This window comes from Monodon monoceros, unplaced genomic scaffold, assembly GCF_005190385.1.
Source record: "Monodon monoceros isolate NGI ecotype Baffin Bay Population unplaced genomic scaffold, NGI_Narwhal_1 Super_Scaffold_20, whole genome shotgun sequence".
NCBI classification, from domain to species: domain Eukaryota; kingdom Metazoa; phylum Chordata; class Mammalia; order Artiodactyla; family Monodontidae; genus Monodon; species Monodon monoceros.
In genome coordinates, this window is record NW_021703777.1 from 107,884,827 (window position 1) to 107,905,523 (window position 20,697).

At 36.1% G+C, this 20,697-nt stretch overlaps 1 protein-coding gene across 2 annotated transcripts in view; it reads left to right on the forward strand.

Annotated features, from left to right (window-relative positions):
• Positions 1–20,697, forward strand: part of ENPEP (glutamyl aminopeptidase) — a 103,897-nt gene that overhangs the window by 33,996 nt on the left and 49,204 nt on the right. For both annotated transcript variants that reach the window (XM_029235925.1, XM_029235927.1), the window contains 5 exons: positions 8,235–8,355; positions 10,667–10,821; positions 11,251–11,364; positions 15,800–15,934; positions 17,777–17,842. In XM_029235925.1, coding sequence (XP_029091758.1) covers positions 8,235–8,355; positions 10,667–10,821; positions 11,251–11,364; positions 15,800–15,934; positions 17,777–17,842 — 591 coding nt within the window. The remainder of the gene's footprint in view (positions 1–8,234; positions 8,356–10,666; positions 10,822–11,250; positions 11,365–15,799; positions 15,935–17,776; positions 17,843–20,697) is intronic.

The window sequence follows — 20,697 nt, forward strand, 5'->3', positions numbered from 1 at the left end:
CTCCACGTCTTACTCCTCTGCCATCTTGAAGGTCTTCCGAGGGATACTTTTTAGAAATTCATCCTTTAAATTATTGGATCTTTCTGCTGTTCTTCACTTCTGAGAAAATATGGCTAAAGTTGTATGCATATATCCATCATTACTGTATCATACAGAGTATTTTCACTGCCTTAAAAATCCTCTATGCTCTACCTATTCATCTCTCCACCTCTCACACCCCAGCATGTCATCAACTGATTTTTGTGTGTGTGTGTGCAGTATGTGGGCCTCTCACTGTTGTGGCCTCTCCCGTTGCGGAGCACAGGCTCCGGACACACAGGCTCAACGGCCACGGCTCACGGGCCCAGCAGCTCCGCAGCACGTGGGATCTTCCCGGGCTGGGGCACGAACCCGTGTCCCCTGCTTCGGCAGGCGAACTCTCAACCACTGCGCCACCAGGGAAGCCCCACTGATCTCTTTATTGTCTCCATCTTTTTGACTCTTCAAAAATGTCAAATAGGTGGTATCATACAGTGTGTAGCCCTTTCAGATTCATTTCTTTCACTTAATATTGATAATATGCATTTAAGGTTCCTCCCTGTTTTTCCATGGTTTCATAGCCTCTTTCTTTTTAGCACTGTGTAATATTCCATTGCCCACAGTTTATCTGGTACATGAAAGACATCTTGGTGCTTCCAAGTTTTGGCAATTACAAACAAAGCTACTATAAACATCCTCGTGCAGGACTTTTTTTTTAATCAATTAATTTTTTATTAGTCATCCATTCTATGCACATCAGTGTATACATGTCAATACCAATCTCCCAATTCATCACACCACAACACCTTGCCGCTTTCCCCACTTGGTGTCCATACGTTTTTTCTCTATTTCTGTGTCTCAATTTCTGCTCTGCAAATGGGTTCATGTGTACCATTTTCTACGTTCCACATATATGCGTTAATATACGATATTTGTTTCTCTTTTTCTGACTTACTTAACTCTGTATGACAGTTTCTAGATGCATCCACGTCTAAAAATGACCCAATTTCGTTCCTGTTTATGGCTGAGTAATATTCCATTGTATATATGTACCATAACTTCTTTATCCATTCGTCTGTCGATGGGCATTTAGGTTGCTTCCATGACCCGGCTATTGTAAATACTGCTGCAATGAACACTGGATTGCATGTGTCTTTTTGAATTATGGTTTTCTCAAGGTATATGCCCAGTAGTGGGATTGCTGGATCACATGGTAATTCTATTTTTAGTTCTTTAAGGAACCTCCATACTGTTCATAGTGGCTGTAAAAATTTACATTCCCACCAACAGTGCAAGAGGGTTCCCTTTTCTCCACACCCTCTCCAGCATTTGTTGTTTATAGATTTTCTGATGATCCCATTCTAACTGGTGTGGGGTGATACCTCATTGTAGTTCTGATTTGCATTTCTCTAATAATTAGTTATGTTGAGCAGCTTTTCATGTACTTCCTGGCCATCTGTATGTCTTCTTTGGAGAAATACCTACTTAGCTCTTCTGCCCATTTTTGGATTTGGTTGTTTTTTTAATATTGAGCTGCATGAGATGTTTATATATTTTGGAGATTAATCCTTTGTCCATTGATTCCTTTGCAAATATTTTCTCCCAAGGTGAGAGTTGTCTTTTCATCTTGTTTATGGTTTCCTTTGCTGTGCAAAAGCTTTTAAGTTTCATTTGGTCCCATTTATTTCTTTTTATTTCCATTACTCTAGGAGGTGGATCAAAAAAGATATTCCTGTTATTTACGTCAAAGAGTTTTCTTCCTATGTTTTTCTCTAAGAGTTTTATAGTGTCTGGTCTTACATTTAGGTCTCTAATCCATTTTGAGTTTATTTTTCTGTATGGTATTAGGGAGTGTTCTAATTTCATTCTTTTACATGTAGCTGTCCAGTTTTCCCAGCACCACTTATTGAAGAGACTGTATTTTCTCCATTGTATAACCTTGCCTCCTTTGTCATAGATTAGTTAACCATAGGTGTGTGGGTTTCTCTCTGGGCTTTCTATCCTGTTCCATTGATCTATATTTCTGTTTTTGTGCCAGTACCATACTGTCTTGATTACTGTAGCTTTGTAGTATAGTCTGAAGTCAGGGAGTCTGATTCCTCCAGCTCCACTGTTTTCCCTCAAGACTGCTCTGGCTACTCGGGGTCCTTTGTGTCTCCATACAAATTTTAAGACTTTTTGTTCTAGTTCTGTAAAAAATGCCATTGGTAATTTGATAGGGATTGCTTTCGGTAGTATACTCATTTTCACAATGTTGATTCTTCCAATCCAAGAACATGGTATATTTCTCCATCTGTTTGTGTCATCTTTAATTTCTTTCATCAGTGTCTTACACTTTTCTGCATACAGGAATTTTGTCTCCCTAGGTAGGTTTATTCCTAGGTATCTTATTCTTTTGGTTGCAGTGTTAAATGGGAGTGTTTCCTTAATTCCTCTTTCAGATCTTTCATCATTAGTGTAGAGGAATGCAAGATATTTCTGTGCATTAATTTTGTATCCTGCAACTTTACCAAATTCATTGATTAGCTCTAGTAGCTTTCTGGTGGCATCATTAGGATTCTCTATGTATAGTATCATGTCATCTGCATACAGTGACAGTTTTACTTCTTCTTTTCCAGTTTGTATTCCTTTTTTTACTTTTTGCTTCTCTGACTGCCGTGGCTAGGACTTCCAAAACTATGTTGAATACTAGTGGTGACAGTGGGCATCTTTGTCTTGTTCCTGATCTTAGAGGAAATGCTTTCAGTTTTTCACCATTGAGAATGATGTTTACTGCGGGTTTATTGTATATGGCCTTTATTATGTTAAAGTAGCTTCCTTCTACGCCCACTTTCTGGAGAGTTTTTATGATAAATGGGTGTTGAATTTTGTCAAAAGCTTTTTCTGCATCTATTGAGATGATCATATGGGTTTTGTTCTTCAATTTGTTAATACGGTGTATCACATTGATTGATTTGCATATATTGAAGAATCCTTGCATCTCTGGGATAAACTCCACTTGATCATGGTGTATGATCCTTTTAATGTGTTGTTGGATTCTGTTTGCTAGTGTTTTCTTGAGGATTTTTTCATCTATATTCATCAGTGATATTGGTCTGTAATTTTCTGTTTTTGTACTATCTTTGTCTGGTTTTGGTATCAGGGTGATGGTGGCCTCACAGAATGAGTTTGGGTGTTTTCCTTCCTCTGCAACATTTTAGAAGAGTTTGAGAAGAATGGGTGTTAGCTCTTCTTTAAATGTTTGATAGAATTCACCTGTGAAGCCATCTGGTCCTGGACTTTTGTTTGTTGGAAGACTTTTAATCACAGTTTCTATTTCATTACTTGTGATTGGTCTGTTCCTATTTTCTGTTTCTTCCTGTTCAGTCTTGGAAGGCTATACCTTTCTAAGAATTTGTCCATTTCTTGAAGGTTGTGCATTTTATAGGAACAGAGTTGCTTGTAGTAGCCTCTTAGGATGCTTTGTATTTCTGTCGTGTCTGTTGTAACTTTTCCTTTTTCATTTCTAATTTTATTGATTTGAATCCTCTCCCTCTCTTTCTTGATGAGTCTGGCTAATGGTTTATCAATTTTGTTTACCTTCTCAAAGAACCAGCTTTTAGTTTTACTGATCTTTGCTATTGTTTTCTTTGTTTCTATTTCATTTATTTCCGCTCCAATCTTTATGATTTATTTCCTTCTGCTAACTTTGGGTTTTGTTTGTTCTTCTTTCTCTAGTTCCTTTAGGTGTAACGTTAGATTGTTTATTTGAGATTTTTCTTGTTTCTTGAGGTAGGCTTGTATAGCTATAAACTTCCCTCTTAGAACTGCTTTTGCTGCATTCCATAGGTTTTGGATCGTTGTGTTTTCATTGTCATTTTTCTCTAGGTATATTTTGATTTCCTCTGTGATTTCTTCAGTGATCTCTTGGTTATTTAATAACGTATTGTTTAGCCTCCATGTGTTTGTGTTTTTTACTTTTTTTCCCTGTAATTCATTTCTAATCTCATAGCGTTGTGGTCAGAAAAGATGCTTGATATGATTTCAGTTTTGTTAAATTTACTGAGGTTTGATTTGTGACCCAAAATGTGATCTATCCTGGAGAAGGTTCCATGCACACTTGAGAAGAGAGTGTAATCTGCTGGTTTTGGATGGAATGTCCTAAAAATACCAATTAAATCTATCTCGTCTGTTGTGCCATTTAAAGCTTGTGTTTCCTTATTAATTTTCTGTTTGGATGATCTGTCCATTGGTGTAAGTGAAGTGTTAAAGTCCCTCACTATTACTGTGTTACTGTTAATTTCCTCTTTTAGAGCTGTTAGCAGTTGCCTTACGTATTGAGGTGCTCCTATGTTGGGTGCATATATATTTATAATTGTTCTATATTCTTCTTGGAGTCATCCCTTGATCATTACATAGTGTCCTTCCTTATCTCTTGTAATATTCTTTATTTTAAAGTCTATTTTATTTGATATGACTATTGCTACTTCAGCTTTCTTTTGATTTCCATTTGCATGGAATATCTTTTTCCAACCCCTCACTTTCAGTCTGTATGTGTCCCTAGATCTGAAGTGGGTCTCTTATAGACAGCATATATATGGGTCTTGTTTTTGTATTCATTCAGCAAGCCTGTGTCTTTTGGTTGGAGCATTTCATCCATTCACGTTTAAGGTCATTATCGATACGTATGTTCCTATGACCATTTTCTTAATTGTTTTGGGTCTGTTTTTGTAGATCCTTTTCTTCTCTTGTGTTTCCCACTTAGAGAAGTTCCTTTAGCATTTGCTGTAGAGCTGGTTTGGTGGTGTTGAATTCTTTTAGCTTTTGCTTCTCTGTAAAGCTTTTGATTTCTCCATCAAATCTGAATGAGATCCTTACTGGGCAGAGTAATCTTGGTTGTAGGTTCTTCCCTTTCATCACTCTATCGTGCCACTCCCTTCTGGCTTGTAGAGTTTCTGCTGAGAAATCCTCTGTTAACCTTATGTTAACCTTATGGGAGTTCCCTTGTATGTTATTTGTCGTTTTTCCCTTGCTGCTTTCAATAATGTTTTTGTCTTTAATTTTTGCCAATTTGATTACTATGTGTCTCGGCATGTTTCTCCTTGGGTTTATCATGTATAGGACTCTCTGTGCTTCTTGGACTGGGTGGCTATTTCTTTTCCCATGTTACAGAAGTTTTCAACTATAATCTCTTAAAATATTTTCTCAGGTCCTTTCTCTCTCTCTTCTCCTTCTGGGTCCCCTATAATGCGAATGTTGTTGCATTTAATGTTGTCCCAGAGGTCTCTTAAGCTGTCTTCATTTCTTTTCATTCTTTTTTCTTTATTCTTTTCCGCAGTAGTGAATTCTACCATTCTGTCTTCCAGGTCACTTATTCGTTCTTCTGCCTCAGTTATTCTGCTATTGATTCCTTCCAGTGTAGTTTTCATTTCAGTTATTGTATTGTTCATCTGTTTGTTCTTTATTTCTTCTAGATCTTTGTTAAACATTTCTTGCCTCTTCTCAATCTTTGCCTCCATTCTTTTTCCAAGGTCCTGGATCATCTTCACTATCATTATTCTGAATTCTTTTTCTGGAAGATTGCCTATCTCAATTTCATTTGGTTGTTTTTCTGGGGTTTTATCTTGTTCCTTCGTCTGGTACACAGCCCTCTGTCTTTTCATCTTGTCTATCTTTGTGTGAATGTGGGTTTTGTCCCACAGGCTGCAGGATTGTAGTTCTTCTTGCTTCTGCTCTCTGCCCTCTGGTGGATGAGGCCATCTAAGAGGCTTGTTGAAGGCTCCTGATGGGAGGGACTGGTGGTGGATAGAGCTGTCTGTTGCTCTGGTGGGGAGGGTTCAATAAAACTTTAATCCACTTGTTTGCTGATGTGTGGGGCTGGGTTCCCTCCCTGTTGGTTGTTTGGCCTGAGGCGACCCAATACTGGAGCCTACCCAGGCTCTTTGGTGGAGCTAATGGCAGACTCAGGGAGGGCTCACGCCAAGGAGTACTTCCCAGAACTTCTGCTGCCAGTGTCCTTGTCCTTTGGTGAGCCACAGTTGCCCCCTGCCTCTGCAGGAGATCCTCCAACACTAGCAGGTAGGTCTGGTTCAGTCTCCTATGGGGTCACTGCTCCTTCCCCTGGATCCCAATGTGCACACTACTTTGTGTGTGTCCTCCAAGAGTGGAGTCTCTGTTTCCCCCAGTCCTGTCGAAGTCCTGCAATCAAATCTCTCTGCCTTCAAAGTCTGATTCTCTTGGAATTCCTCCTCCTGTTGTCAGACCCCCAGGTTGGGAAGCCTGATGTGGGGCTCAGAACCTTCACTCCAGTGGGTGATTTCTGTGGTATAAGTGTTCTCCAGTTTGTGAGTCACCCACCCAGCAGTTATGGGATTTGATTTTATTGTGATAGCGTCCCTCCTACTATCTTATTGTGGCTTCTCCTTTGTCTTTGCATGTGGGGTATCTTTTTTGGTGAGTTCCAGTGTCTTCCTGTCGATGATTGTTCAGCAGTTAGTTGTGATTCTGGTGTTCTCGAAAGAGGGAGTAGAGCGTGTCCTTCTATCCTGCCATCTTGAACCAACCTCAGGACATGTTTTAAGCTCCTTTGGGTAAACACAAAGGAGCACAATTCTTGGGCCATATGTTAAGAGTATGTTTAGTTTTGTAAGAAACTGCCAAACTATCCTCCAAAATGGCTGTACCAGCTTGCATTCCCACTAGCAATGTATGGGAATTCCTATTGCTCCACATCCTCACCAGCATTTGGTGTTGTCAGTGTTTTGGATTTTGGCATTGTAGTAGGTGTGCTGTGGTACCTCTTTGTTATTTTAATTTGCATCTCCTTGATGACATATGATGTGAAGCATCTTTTCATATACATACTTGATATCTGGATATCTTCTTTGGTGAGGTGTCTTGTTAAGGTCTTTGGCCCATTTTTTAATCAGGTTGTTTCCTTTCTTCTTGTTGAGTTTTAAGAGTTCTTTGTATATTTTGTATAACTGTTGTTTATGAGATGGACCTTCTACAAATATTTCCTCCCAGTCTGTGGCTTATCTTCTCATTCTCTTGACATTGTCTTTCAGAGAGCAAAAGTTTTAATGAAGCCTAGCTTATCAGTTATTTCTTTCATAGATTATGCCTTTGGTGGTAAAGCTAAGAAGTCATCTTCATATCCAAAGTCATCTAGATTTTCCCCTATGTTATCTTCCAGGAGTTTTATAGTTTTGTGTTTTACATTTAGGTATGTGATCAATTTTGAGTTCATATTTGTGAAGGGTATAAGGTCTGTGTCTAGATTTATTTTTTTGCAGATGGATATTCAGTTATTCCAGCATCATTCACTGAAGATACTGTCTTTGCTCCATTGTATTGCCTTTACTCCTTTGTCTAAGATCAGTTGACTATATTTATGTGGGTCTATTTCTGGGCTCTCTATTGTCTTGTACTGATCTGTTTTTCTATTGTTTTGTTAATACCGCATTGTCTTGATTACTGTAGCTTTACAGTAAGTCTTGAAGTCAGATATTATCAATCTTCCAATACTGTTTTTCTCCTTCAATATTGTGATGGCTACTTGGGGTTATACATGCTTAGAATTGGGGAGTAAAAAGTCTATACTTGGTTTGATTTATAAATTATGTCATGGCATAAAAATAATATCCTAGATACTTAGAGATGTAGCTTATCAAGATTTGGCTTATCAAGATGCCTCCCTCTCAATAAAATTTTGAGTCATTGTATTTTAGACTCTGGAAGTAGAATAGTTAATATATCAAAGGGTAGTGTGGGTAGCAATGGATAGAAAAGCAAATGGAAAACACGTATCTAAGGGCTCTTTAGATGAGAAAAAAATCACATGCCTTATTTCTTCAAAGACGAATTACACAAAGCGAGATAAAAACATAGATACACAAATATTAAGAAGACAATATATGTTCTAAGTAGAAAAAAGTAATAACATTTAAAAAATATACTGTACATTACGTACAGTATATTTTATTTATATATTATTTATTTATAAATTATTACATTATTTCTAGTCATTGAAATTACTTAGTGAGTTATGCGGTATTCTTTTCCTTTACATATGAGTCTCAGAGACGTGAAGTGATTTGTCCAAGACCATGCAGAACTGGGATTCCAATTAGACTTACCTGGCTCCAAAGCCCACCTTCTTTGTACTATGTCATGTATCATAGTTTTTGTGTTTTTTCAAATGAAAAATTTTCACTGAATTTTTTTTATTTTAATAGCTCACTATATATGTCCAGCCAGAGCAAAAGCACACAGCTGAATATGCTGCAAATATAACTAAAAGTGTGTTTGATTATTTTGAAGACTACTTCGCTATGAATTATTCTCTTCCTAAATTAGGTGAGAACCATATTTTATTTTCTTGTTTTTAATATCGCTTTTGTTTTCACTTAACTCATTTCCTCCAGCTTTAGCATCCTTAGTTAATGGTCATCCCTTAGTCTTTTCATCATATGCCTATACTATGTATCTAATACTTACTAGATACTTAAAGATTCTTTCTGGATTCCTCTAAGAATAATGTCTATACTCTGTTCTTACCTGATGAATGTATAGTATTTTATTTCCAAATAAAGATTGAAGTATATACATAAAACTGCAGACATTGATAATGATGGAACCAGAAAGAGCAACCTAGATCAGCTGATTTCAAAATTAGTACCCATCCCAATAGCTTACATTAATAAATAATAGGGATAAATAATGCTGTCAGAGTCCCATGTACTTCCAGTCTTTCCACTGTTGTACAAGACTAATTCTAGATTCTTCAGCAGTTAAAATGAACTGGTGCTCCTTCCATAAGTATTTTTTCTAATATGGAAGATGTGGGGAACATGTTTTCTTTTTAAAATAAAAATAGTGCTATAATCAAAATGGTATGGACATGACACTTCTATCAACAGCAGAAATGCTTTAATAGTAAGCTTGAGTGGTATTAGCAAAGACTTTAAATGTAACACCCATATAGATGTCTGTAGGGATGAAATGAAGGCAATAAGAAAACCAACAAACCAACAATCGAATTCTCTATTTCTGTTTCTTCCCTTACTTTAATAAATTACCAATGCAAAGCAACTGGAATGTCAAATTCTCTACATGGGAATGTCTGTGGCTCTGAGCAACTTTGTGGATGCTCCGGGTTTTTTTCTTTTTTTTTTATTGCTTAACAGCTATTAGAGAAGGAGACAGGAAGAGAAACAACTTTCCACAAAATCAGAATAACATCTAATAAAATGTTAATCACATTAATTTAAAAGTCTTTTTCTCTTTATCTCTCTTGTACCACCCATGATAACCTGGGAAGTGGAAATCTCACAAATTTATTTCTCTGTTCTCTTTTCTTCCTCCTTCTCTCCCATATTCCTTCTTCTTCTTCATACTTTTATATGCATTTTCAACTCTTTCAGAATTGACTCTTAGACTTTCCTTACAATTGATTACTGCATTTATCCACCCCCTAAATTAAACGCACTGGAGTTAATTATAATGTCAATACTCACCAAAGAAATGAGGTTTAAAAAAATTCCTTTTGTTCATGGGTTAGGTACAAATTACACTCTGTAACATTATGGAAAATACTGGCCCTTGGGGGGAATATTTCTCCAAACTTTAAGAGGTACTCTGTGACAAAATAACCAAACCTAAGAATGAAAATAACACTAAAAGTAAACTACTGCTGTAATTCTGACCTCCATTTAAGATGTATCCATTTTCATTCTTTTTATAAAAAGCTTTAAGAATCTTTATTTTAACCATAAAGGACCTTTTCTTTATGTTAGATGAAAATTTAATTTATTTTCATTTATGTGCCTAATTTAAATTATATGTAATAATAAATAAATCCCATGCTTATTATAGTTCATTAACTGGAGAAGCTGCGTTCTGTCCACCAATCCAACTGAACCTTTTCTGTTTCGGGATTTAACATAGAACTGATCAACACTGCCTCTTTCTGTCAGATAGCATGTCTACCATTATAGGTCCCAGCAAAAATAAGGACTAGAAAGTCTAGATTGAATTCAACATTTTAGACCTGGAAGGGAATTTCCAGAGAATATAGTCAATTCCATGTTGATCCAACTAATTTAATACATACATACAAGTGGATGGTAAGCTATTCAATTAGTAGGGAATCTGGTTGACCACAAATTGTACAGAATTAGGGAAAAAGTGGAATTTTGTGTTCTCTAATAATCTGTTTCCTTGGACAGAAATATATTTCTACACACTTGGAAGCTCTGTACTTCTAAGACCTCATTTGAAAACTTCATTCTCTTATTCCTTACAGCATACCCCCCCAAACAGAAGATTGGTATTATCTAAGTGAAAGTCATGGGGAAAAAAAGCAAATAAAAATGAAATACAGAAAGGAACAAAAGACATAAAATTATAGAGGACTTGAACAGAGCATTGCCAATAGTATTCTTAAAAAATAAAAGACACATTGATATCTGGAGCCAACAGGAAGAGTTCCATGGATATTCTGAGTGCATTAAAGGCTGAAAAGTTTACACAAATAGATGATTGTTTTTCACTCTGAGAAATTATTTTTAGTCTTTCAAAAAACGTTAACCTAAAGAACTTAATTTGGTATGAAGTGTTATGAACAAAATGGAAAGAATGTATTTCTCACTGGACTATTTTTCCATAGATAAAATCGCTATTCCAGATTTTGGCACTGGAGCTATGGAGAACTGGGGACTCATCACTTACAGAGAGACAAACCTGCTTTATGACCCTAATGAATCAGCCTCATCAAACCAACAGAGGGTGGCCACTGTGGTTGCCCATGAACTTGTGCATCAGGTATAGAATCTTAGCACCAACTTAGCTTATTTTAAAAAGTGGCTTAAGACCATAGGAATGATTGAAATTATAACTTAGCAAATAAAAAGTAGCCAACCCAGAAAATCCTGCTTGAAAGTCTTTCTTACTGCTAATAAACATTTTACCATAAAGAAACTTTTAAGACACATTGTTCTGCCTTTAGTAAATACACGAGGTTTTCCTATAACTTTAAATATTCCCAGTACTACCAAAATGAAGATAATAAGGAGAATTTCAGATCATTTAAAAACCAGGAGAAATAAAGCAGGAAATAAATGCTAAGTATGATGTCTGCCACTTTTGTGTCAAGTGACAAAATTTGCATGAACAAATGAATGTACTGACATTTTCTAGGCCTTTCTACCAAAGGCATGAGAATTTAACCCTCTTTCTTGCTTATAATTTCAGTGGTTTGGAAATACTGTGACCATGGAATGGTGGGAAGACTTGTGGTTAAACGAAGGGTTTGCTTCCTTCTTTGAGTTCCTGGGAGTAGACCATGCAGAAAAAGAGTGGCAAATGGTGAGCCCTAAATATATAAGTTCCAAATCTCTGTTTTCCTCATGTCAAACTGATTGAAGCCTTTGGACTATGACAGTGGCCCTGAGTTTGGGGCCAAGTGCAGTATCGAATTGGGAATTCCATTGGGAGGCTGGGGTGGAACCAGCTGCCTCCACTGAACTACACCATGCTCAGAGCCTATGCCCAGGCCCTAGAGGGCAATTGACCACCACGAGCCAAGAATGTGGTTGGTAGAGTCATTCAACAACACGTGCCAGGGCAGGAAAAAAACATCTAGCTTAGACAATGCCAACTCTGTGTTCAAGAAATTATCTGTAGTGCTAACCCTTTGAAAAATGCCCAAGCCTAATTTTATAAATGACTTCCCTTACACAGGTTGCTGAAATGACACGGTAAAGAGATAAACGCATAAACTTAGTAGACTCTGGTTCAAATCTTGCACACATCATTTCTTAGATGCGTTACAGGGAATGTGACCTCGAGCAAGTTACATATCCTCTCTGAGTCAGTTCTCTCCTCTATGAAAGAAGAACACTGTTCTCTGTATTGTAAGCTTAAAAGCTTCCAAAATGTACATGTAATTACTATTATTATTCTGTGTCTCTGAGGGGCCTGGAACAGAGGCTTCTATGAACTCTGCAGGTATTTTTTCCAAAAAGCTACACCTGTTTTCATCTGTATTTAGGTGGTGTATTCTTATCAGTTTGTATATATAAAAGTATAAGTGTGTGGTTATGTGAAAGTAGCATTGCAGGAGGTTGTGTACTGTATAGACTACTGCCCTCCACTGGATACAATAAGAAGAGTGTTAGATGCTCGCAGCCCTTGCCGTTTTCACAACCTGCTTTAAAAAGTGAAAAAAGTTAAACTGGTGAACGCAAAGTCCACCAATTTAAATGTAAATCTCATTCAAAACACCCTCACAGAAACACCCACAATAATGTTTGAGCAAATACCTCGGCACCATGGCCCCATCAATCAATGTGACATAAAATTAACCATCCCAAATATCTAAAATTTAAAAGACTGATAATACCAAATGTAGGTAAATTTGTGGAGCAATTTCAAGTCACATACATTGCTGGTAGACATGATACAGTCAGCCTTGAAAATAGTGTGACCACTTCTTATAAGTTAAACATACATTTATCATATAATCCAGCAATCCTACTCCAAGAGACATAAAAACACTTGTCCACACAAAACCTGCATGTAAATGCACATAATGGGAATATTCATAATAGCCAACTGCTAGAAACAACTCAAATTTATAAATAAATTGTAGCGTATTGATACAATAGAATACTACTCAACAGTAGAAGGAGCAAATTACTGGTAAAGTAACATTGTGGATGAATCTCTAAAGCATTTGCTACGTGGAAAAAGGCATCTGTGAATGACTACATACTGAATGAGTCCATTTATTTGACATTATAGAAAAGACAAAACTATAGGAATAAAATATATATCACTGGTTGTCAGGGACTAAGGTGAAAGGAGGAGACAGACTGAAAAAGGATTCAAGGGAACTTTTGGGGGTAAGAAATTTTTCCATATCTTGACTATGATTGTAGTTAAGATTGTTTGTATCTGTCAAAGCTCATCAAACTGTCTACTTTAAGAGGGTAAATCTTAATAATGTAAATTATATTTCAAACAACTTTTTAAAAATGGACCAAGAAAAGCATTAATTAAATTATAAAATTAATTAAACAATTAACTTCTAATAAATGTCTTCAGGTTATAAAAACTGAAATTACTGAAAAAATGTTCAATTAGTATTTGGTATTGCATCCTTATTATTTTCTCATATCACAAAAGTATACTTTGAGAACAAGTTAGTCTATAAATTAAAACTGAAAGATAAAAAAAAGTGAAAAAGTTAATTTGCAACAATTGCTTCTTTAAAATTTAATCTACATTGTGGTTTTTCAAGGATGGAACTATTGACATTTGGGCCAGATAATTCTTTGTTGTGGGGACTGTCCTGTGTATTGTAGGGTATTTAGCAGCATCCCTGGCCTGTATCTATTAGATGCCAGTAACCCTCCACCCCAGCTGTGAAACCAAAAATGTCTCCATAAGATGGTGTGGAGAAAACAGAACCCTCCTACTCTGTTGGTGGGAATGAAAGTTGGTGCAGCCACCACGGAAAACAGTATGGAAGTTCCTCAGAAAAATAAAAATAAAACTACCACATGCTCCAGCAATCCCACTCCTGGACGTATACCTGGACAAAACCATAAATCAAAGAGATACATGCACCCCTATGTTCACAGCAGCACTATTCACAATAGCCAACACATGGAAACAACCTAAATGTTCATCAAAAGATGAATGGATAAAGACGATGTTGTACATATATACAATGGAATATTACTCAGCTATAAAAAAGAATGAAATAATGCCATTTGCAGCAACACGGATGCAACTAGAGATGATCACACTAAGTAAGTCAGACAGAGAAAGACAGATACCATATGATATCACTTATATGTGGAATCTAAAATATGGCACAATGAACTTATCTACAAAACAGAAATGGACTCACAGACATAGAGAACAGACTTGTGGTTGCCAAGGGGTAGGAGAGGGAGAGGGATGGACTGAGAGTTTGGGGTTAGTAGATGCAAACTATTACATTTAGGATGGATAAACAAAAAGGTCCTACTGTATAGCACAGGGAACTATATCCAGCCCCCCGGGATAAACCATAATGGAAAAGAATATAAAAAATAATGTATGTATGTGTATAACTGAGTCACTTTGCTGTACGGTAGAAATTAGCATGACATTGTAAATCAACAATACTTCAATTAAAAAAAGAGAGAAAACAAGCGAAAAATGTCTCCACATATTGCCAGATGTCATCTGAATGATAAAATGTCCCCTAGTGGAGGACCATTCCTCTATGTTGAAAATCGCTGATTTCATAATTTATTGAAATTAAACTATATAAATGAAAAATTATTTTGTCCTGTATTTTCTATAAAGTAACCCTTCTTATATCAAGATGTATTGTTTATGTAATATATTGTATATGTAATATTATAACATTCCATTTTTAGTGTTTCAAAAACAATTAAATATTGGAAAAATTTAGTATGCAGTTCTTAAATGAAATTTAATCATACGATCCAACTCATTCATTCTTCATCTATTCATTCATTCTTCATTCAGTGAACACTACGGAGGACCCAAAACTGAATAAAACACACTTCCTGCCCTTAAAGAAGTTCCTAATTTAGGCTCTGGTGGTGGAGGGAATAGATAAACAAAGATATATTGTAAGAGAGCTTGATAAGTACCACAATAGTGGAGCCTCATTTTACAGGTGAAAAAATCTGATGCCCAGGAAGGTAATGTACCTTCCAAATGTCACACAGACAACTGGTAGCACAGCCAAGATGAGAGTCAAATTTCCTGACACTGAGATTAAGATCCTTTCTTCTTACCTAAACATTTTAGGGGAACAAAAATTAAAATCCAAGACAAAATTACCTTGATTGACAGTCATCACTTGACAATAGTATCTTGCCTATTATAAGTGGAATTCACAAAATTGGAAAATGTAAACTAATATAGCATGCTCCTTTTGGGAAATATTTTTGGTTAAGTAAGATCAATAAAGCTTTTGATTTTTATTATTAGTGATTTAATAGAACTAGATTTCAGAATCTAATTGATTAAGAATCAAAATAATAACAGCAGCTAGTGTGTTAGGTTTTCACTCTGTGCCAGGTACTATGCCAAATGCCTGTCATGCATTATCTCATTAAATCCTCTGCACGTTTCTGAAAATGTAGCTGCCATCATGGGTGAGGGAAATTAAACTCACATGTCTAGAAAGTGGAGAAACTGAGCTTTGAACCTAGGAAGTTTGACTATAGTGCTAGACCTCTCAAACACTCTATTTTGCTAAGAAAACCTAGGACAGGAATGAGAAGGTAATTATTAGAACTAAAGCAAAAGTTAATGTTTTCTTCAATTAATTACGAATCATCCAAATTCCAATGATTAATGGAAAAAGACCCCTAAAACAATTTTTGACAAATCAACACGTTTCCTTAAGTCTCAGACAAATCTGTGGGATGATATCATCATTCTTATTGCACACATATGAAACAGGGCTTGAAAAGTTTGGCTCGTGTCTGAAAGTCACACAGAAGTAGCAGAAACAGAATTTATAAATGCTTCTGTCTTCTTGGCCTGCCATATAGGGGTGAAGTCAAGGGAATTATAAGTAGAAGGGAATGGAATCAGTATAGAAAAATCAGTGCAAAATATGATTAATGTGAACATCTAATATTTGTTTTAAATAATATGAGTCATTTATATTTATTTCCCCCCAATGTGTGTTATATAAATGATATTTTGACATATAAACCACTATAAAGGAAGTGCTAGATTTCTTTGGTTCATTCTGTCATTTCAGCGTGATCAGATGCTACTTGAAGATGTATTACCTGTACAAGAGGATGATTCTTTGATATCTTCACACCCAATTATAGTCACTGTGACAAGTCCTGATGAAATAACATCTGTTTTTGATGGGATTTCCTATAGCAAGGTGCGGAAAATATAACACTGTTTTGAATGTCTTCCTGTTTAGTGGTTTTTCTCTTAGTAAATGCCTAAAAATGGTAAGAATGGTTATACTATGTTAATGGGCTTTGGGAAACAGTGTAGAACTTATTCCAAGTGCTGAATATTCAACAGTTTGTAATTTTCAGCGGAAATGATCAATACTGGTCATTGTCACAGAATTCTGAAGCAGATTTTTTAAAGTTTCTCTTTTTACTTTTGTTTATAACAGCTATCATTCTGATAACTGAACATTTACCCTTTAGGCATCCAATTTAAAGTTATTTGACTTGATTTTTTAAAACACAGTAAATCTTCTTTCTCTGCCATGTGGTCAATGAGAAGTGCCATATATGTGGACACCTTTTCTAGTAGAATGCTTCCAGTAAGCACTTAAATCCAATTCCATTTGAAGGAATTACTTTCATCCATTTTTATATACGATTTAAAGATGAATTTGTTAGCATGTCATAGATGGGGCATTTTTATCCAGTAAAATTTTATGAAAAGTTGCTAATAACCCATAGTGACCTGAAGCTTTATGCTATCCATTTTTCTCCCACAACTTCTCCTGTAGCTTCTCCTCTAAACATATTCCACACCTGTATGCAACACATTTTAGTCGATTTTCCACCCCAGCCTCTTGTGGTTTACCCACTAGGTTAAGTTGTTCAAAAGCCACTGCAAACTAATACATTTTACTGTTCTGGGGATACCCAAAGTTTTATTTAAGACAAAATATTACAATTATGAAAATGAATACTAGATAAAATTGGCTTTAGTGAAAAAGCCTTCTATATATTAGTATTTGAAGTTTATAGCATCATATTTTTTGGCTTTCCCTCTCATATGTTCTCATGGCAGTATTTCAGGCTTCCTTTATTCATTTTCTTTTATATTGTCAATGATTCTTTTTATCTTTCTGTTAAAAGGAAAATCTCTAATCCACTTATAGTATATTCTAATAATTCACATAGAGACATTTATATTTATTAAATCAGCTTCTTCCTAAATCCTAGATATTCCATGGGTATAAGGTATTAGGTCAGAAATAAATACATGTTTCTAAGCCTTTAGCTTTATACTAGGTACAAAAATAACATTTTAATAAATTACAGTAGAAATTGCTAACTTAAATGGGGAAGCAATGTTTTTCTGGTCAGTTACTTGAAAATTGATTTTTAAATCTATGAATAATGCATTTAAAATTAATCTTATAACATATGAAATGCAAGTAGACAGCAGAAGTATTCATCAGACTCTTCAGACTAAATAAAATCAAATGAGATAAACCACTTTGGAAGAGTAGCATTTTATGCCTAAATTATATACATAATCTATATTAAACTATTTGACCAGATTAATTCCTCAACTGTCTACCCCCCTCTGTTAAAATATAATTATTTTTCCCAAATATTCCAATATACTTAAGAAGTAGCCAGAATTTTATCCTGAAGTTGCTTTCCTTGTTCATCAAAGAACATGACTTTTCTAAAACTTTCTCCAGTTTCTCTTTCATTAGGAAAGCCCCATCTACTGGTTCATGTGGTGAAGTGCAATAATTATTTGAACCTTGTTACTGAAACGATGGCCATTTTATCAATTTCTCCTTGCCTTTCAGTTATTTTAGAAGCATAGATACAGGGGGTATGCCAAGTGGTATTTTCATCCTAAAATCACAAATTGATAGCCATATAATTTAGCATAATCATCTTAAAGACATTATCTCACATATATGATCATGAAATACTAGTCACAATAGTGATCACTGATATTTGTTTCTTACATATCCTTTATTAATTTAACTTGCCATTCTTTTCCATCACAGGGAGCTTCCATTCTGAGAATGCTTGAAGACTGGATAACACCAGAGAAATTTCAAAAAGGATGTCAGGTATGATTTATTACTTTTAGTATTATTAAAAAACTACACTGATATATGGCTGATGAATGTTAAGATATGTGATTAATTAAGGACAATTCCCTTTTTACTTTTCTTTTCCTTGCTCAAGGATAATAATTCAAAACACAAAAAGGTGATCACATCCAGGTTATTACCTACGTTGTATCTGTAACTGTCATTTAACAAAAGTTTCACAGAGAAGTGAAACAGATTACTTATTTTTTTACACCCTTTACATGTGTATTAGCTCAGTCTGCCATAACAAAACACCATAGATTGGGTGGCATAACAACAGAAATTTATTTTCTCACAGTTCTGTAGACTAAGAAGTCCAAGACCAAGGTGCTGGCAGACTCAGTTTTCAGTGAGAGTTTTCTTTCTGGCTTCCAGATGGTCACCTTTTTGCTGTGTCCTCACATAGCAGAGAGAGAGAGAACCTTCTGGTGCCTCGTCTTATAAGACACTGATCCCATCATGAGGCTCCCACTCTCATGATCTCATCTAAACCTCACCCTAAACCTCCCAAAAGCCTCATCTCCAAATACCATCACATTGGGCATTACGCCTTCAAAGTATGAATTTTGGGGGAACACAATTCAGTCCATAGCAACATAATATAAAAATTTAAATCTATCTATAAAGCTCTTCCATTATAGTTTTTAAAAGGACTTTTCCCTTATTATTGGATTATAAAATGGTTAACACACATATTCCTATTATGATAAAGTCAGTGAATAAAGAGGGCCTGCTTTCGTTTGGAAAGAGAAATAACAGTCAATTTCTTAAAGCATTTCACACATCCCACTTAAGCTTATTCCTCCAGTGGATGTTTCAATTCCATTGCTGTTCTTCTAGACCATAAGCCAGTTCTCTCAGGGTTTTATATTATCTATATTACCACCATTGCTACAATGTCCCTGTAACTGTCCTGTCTGCAGGTTGGCTCTGTTGTAGCCTAGGGATGGAACTGTCTTCCTACTCTTTCTCTTCCATCTCCATCCCCCCTACTGTGACATCCCAGGTAGTAGGCAGAGCAGCGCTGATAGTATCCAATCCATAAAATAGAAAATGGGTGAGAGCAGGGCCCTGCTAGCTTTCCCAAAGGGTACCAGTACTTCCTTTGGATGTGATTCCCCAGGACAGTGCCTGCCCACCATTCCTACAGCTCTCACTACTGCCAAGCCTTCTTATGTGGCAATCAGCATTCTCCATAATACCATAAAAGGAAATGGTCCCCTTCTACCCAATACTTAAATTCCTAGGTGACTATTAAAGTAAAAAATAAGACCAGGATTTAGGAAATATTCAGGGAGCACATCAGTACATTTTACTACTTTTGTCCATGAATAAAAATATTCTGTGTGGACATTAGATGGAAAGAGAGAAGCTATGTGTTTGTTCTTAAGTGTACATTAGAACATCTTGTAAACTTTTCATCAGCTTCAGACTCAAATTTCTTAAGTTCTCTAACTGTAAGCACCTTTTGTGAGGAACTGTGTCTTCTGTATCTTTGCATATAGTAGGAGAATGCATTACAGATGTTAGAAGATCCAAAAAACGCCTCTTGAATGAATGAATGGTCTATAATAAATAATATAGAATATAAAAATAAACAAGGACAATTCATTTTTAAAAGTAAATTAAAATTTCATTTGCATAGTTTTCATTCTAAATTAAACTGATGAATAACACGTTCTTGGAATCTTCAAATTGGACTTCAAATTAAATAATTTTTCATATTAACTTTTTTTGAGAAGTACCAAAAGAGTCTTTAAAAGAGAATACCTATTCTAAAAATTTAATAATACTCTTGCATTTTATTTATCTCATATCTGTGATATAATTAATTAAAAACCCAGTCCAGTCTAAAACTAATATTTCTCACGTTAAAACCATCTTCCTCCACCCTAACTGCGACTACAAACGGCGCTAGAATGAATAGATACTAATTTTCATATCATCATAGTGCTATGGAATTCATTTACAAAAAGACACTGAAACGCTCATTTTTTGCCTTCAATCTTCAAACACTAGCTAATATCTGAAAATAACATATGATCAATATAGGCCACACTCAATAAGCTCTCAAACCAATTGGAACATCCCTTCACATAATTCTAGTATCCAAATGTATCTCTCCTTGATTTATCATCATGCTATGACTGCTGCCCCTAAACCCCACAATATGTGACACTGTCCAAGACTTTTCCCTTGCAAATACTAACTTTCTACCAAAAGTGACTCTTCATTAGCTAACCTGGTGTGGTGCTAACTCTGGGGATGGCCAGCTCTCTGTTCTCTTTCATGCTCATCACTTTAACCCCAAACCCAATCTCAGACAGCAAAGTAGGTACAGAGTGAGGGGAATTAAGAGTAAAGACAGGGCTTCCCTGGTGGCGCAGTGGTTAAGAGTCTGCCTGCCGATGCAGGGGACACGGGTTTGTGCCCAGGTCCGGGAAGATCCCACGTGCCGCGGAGCGGCTGGGCCCGTGAGCCATGGCCGCTGAGCCTGCGCGTCCGGAGCCTGTGTTTCGCAACGGGAGAGGCCACAACAGTGAGAGGCCCGGGTACCGCAAAAAAAAAAAAGAGTAAAACCATCAACTGGAAAATCTTTCAGGCTGTGCTTGTATGTAAAAAAGCACATTAAATTATGGAGCATTGATAACAATGTATGGTCATGAAATAGAAGCTGAGAAATATATCCATCCTTTCTTTTTCTCCTAGTATCAGTAGTATCGCTGATAAGACAGGAATGGTTCAACTGGAAAATGTCCTGTCCCTTCCTGAGATACTAGTCATAGAAACACTGTTCCTTTCCTTTGTGCACACTGATACTAACCGAGGGA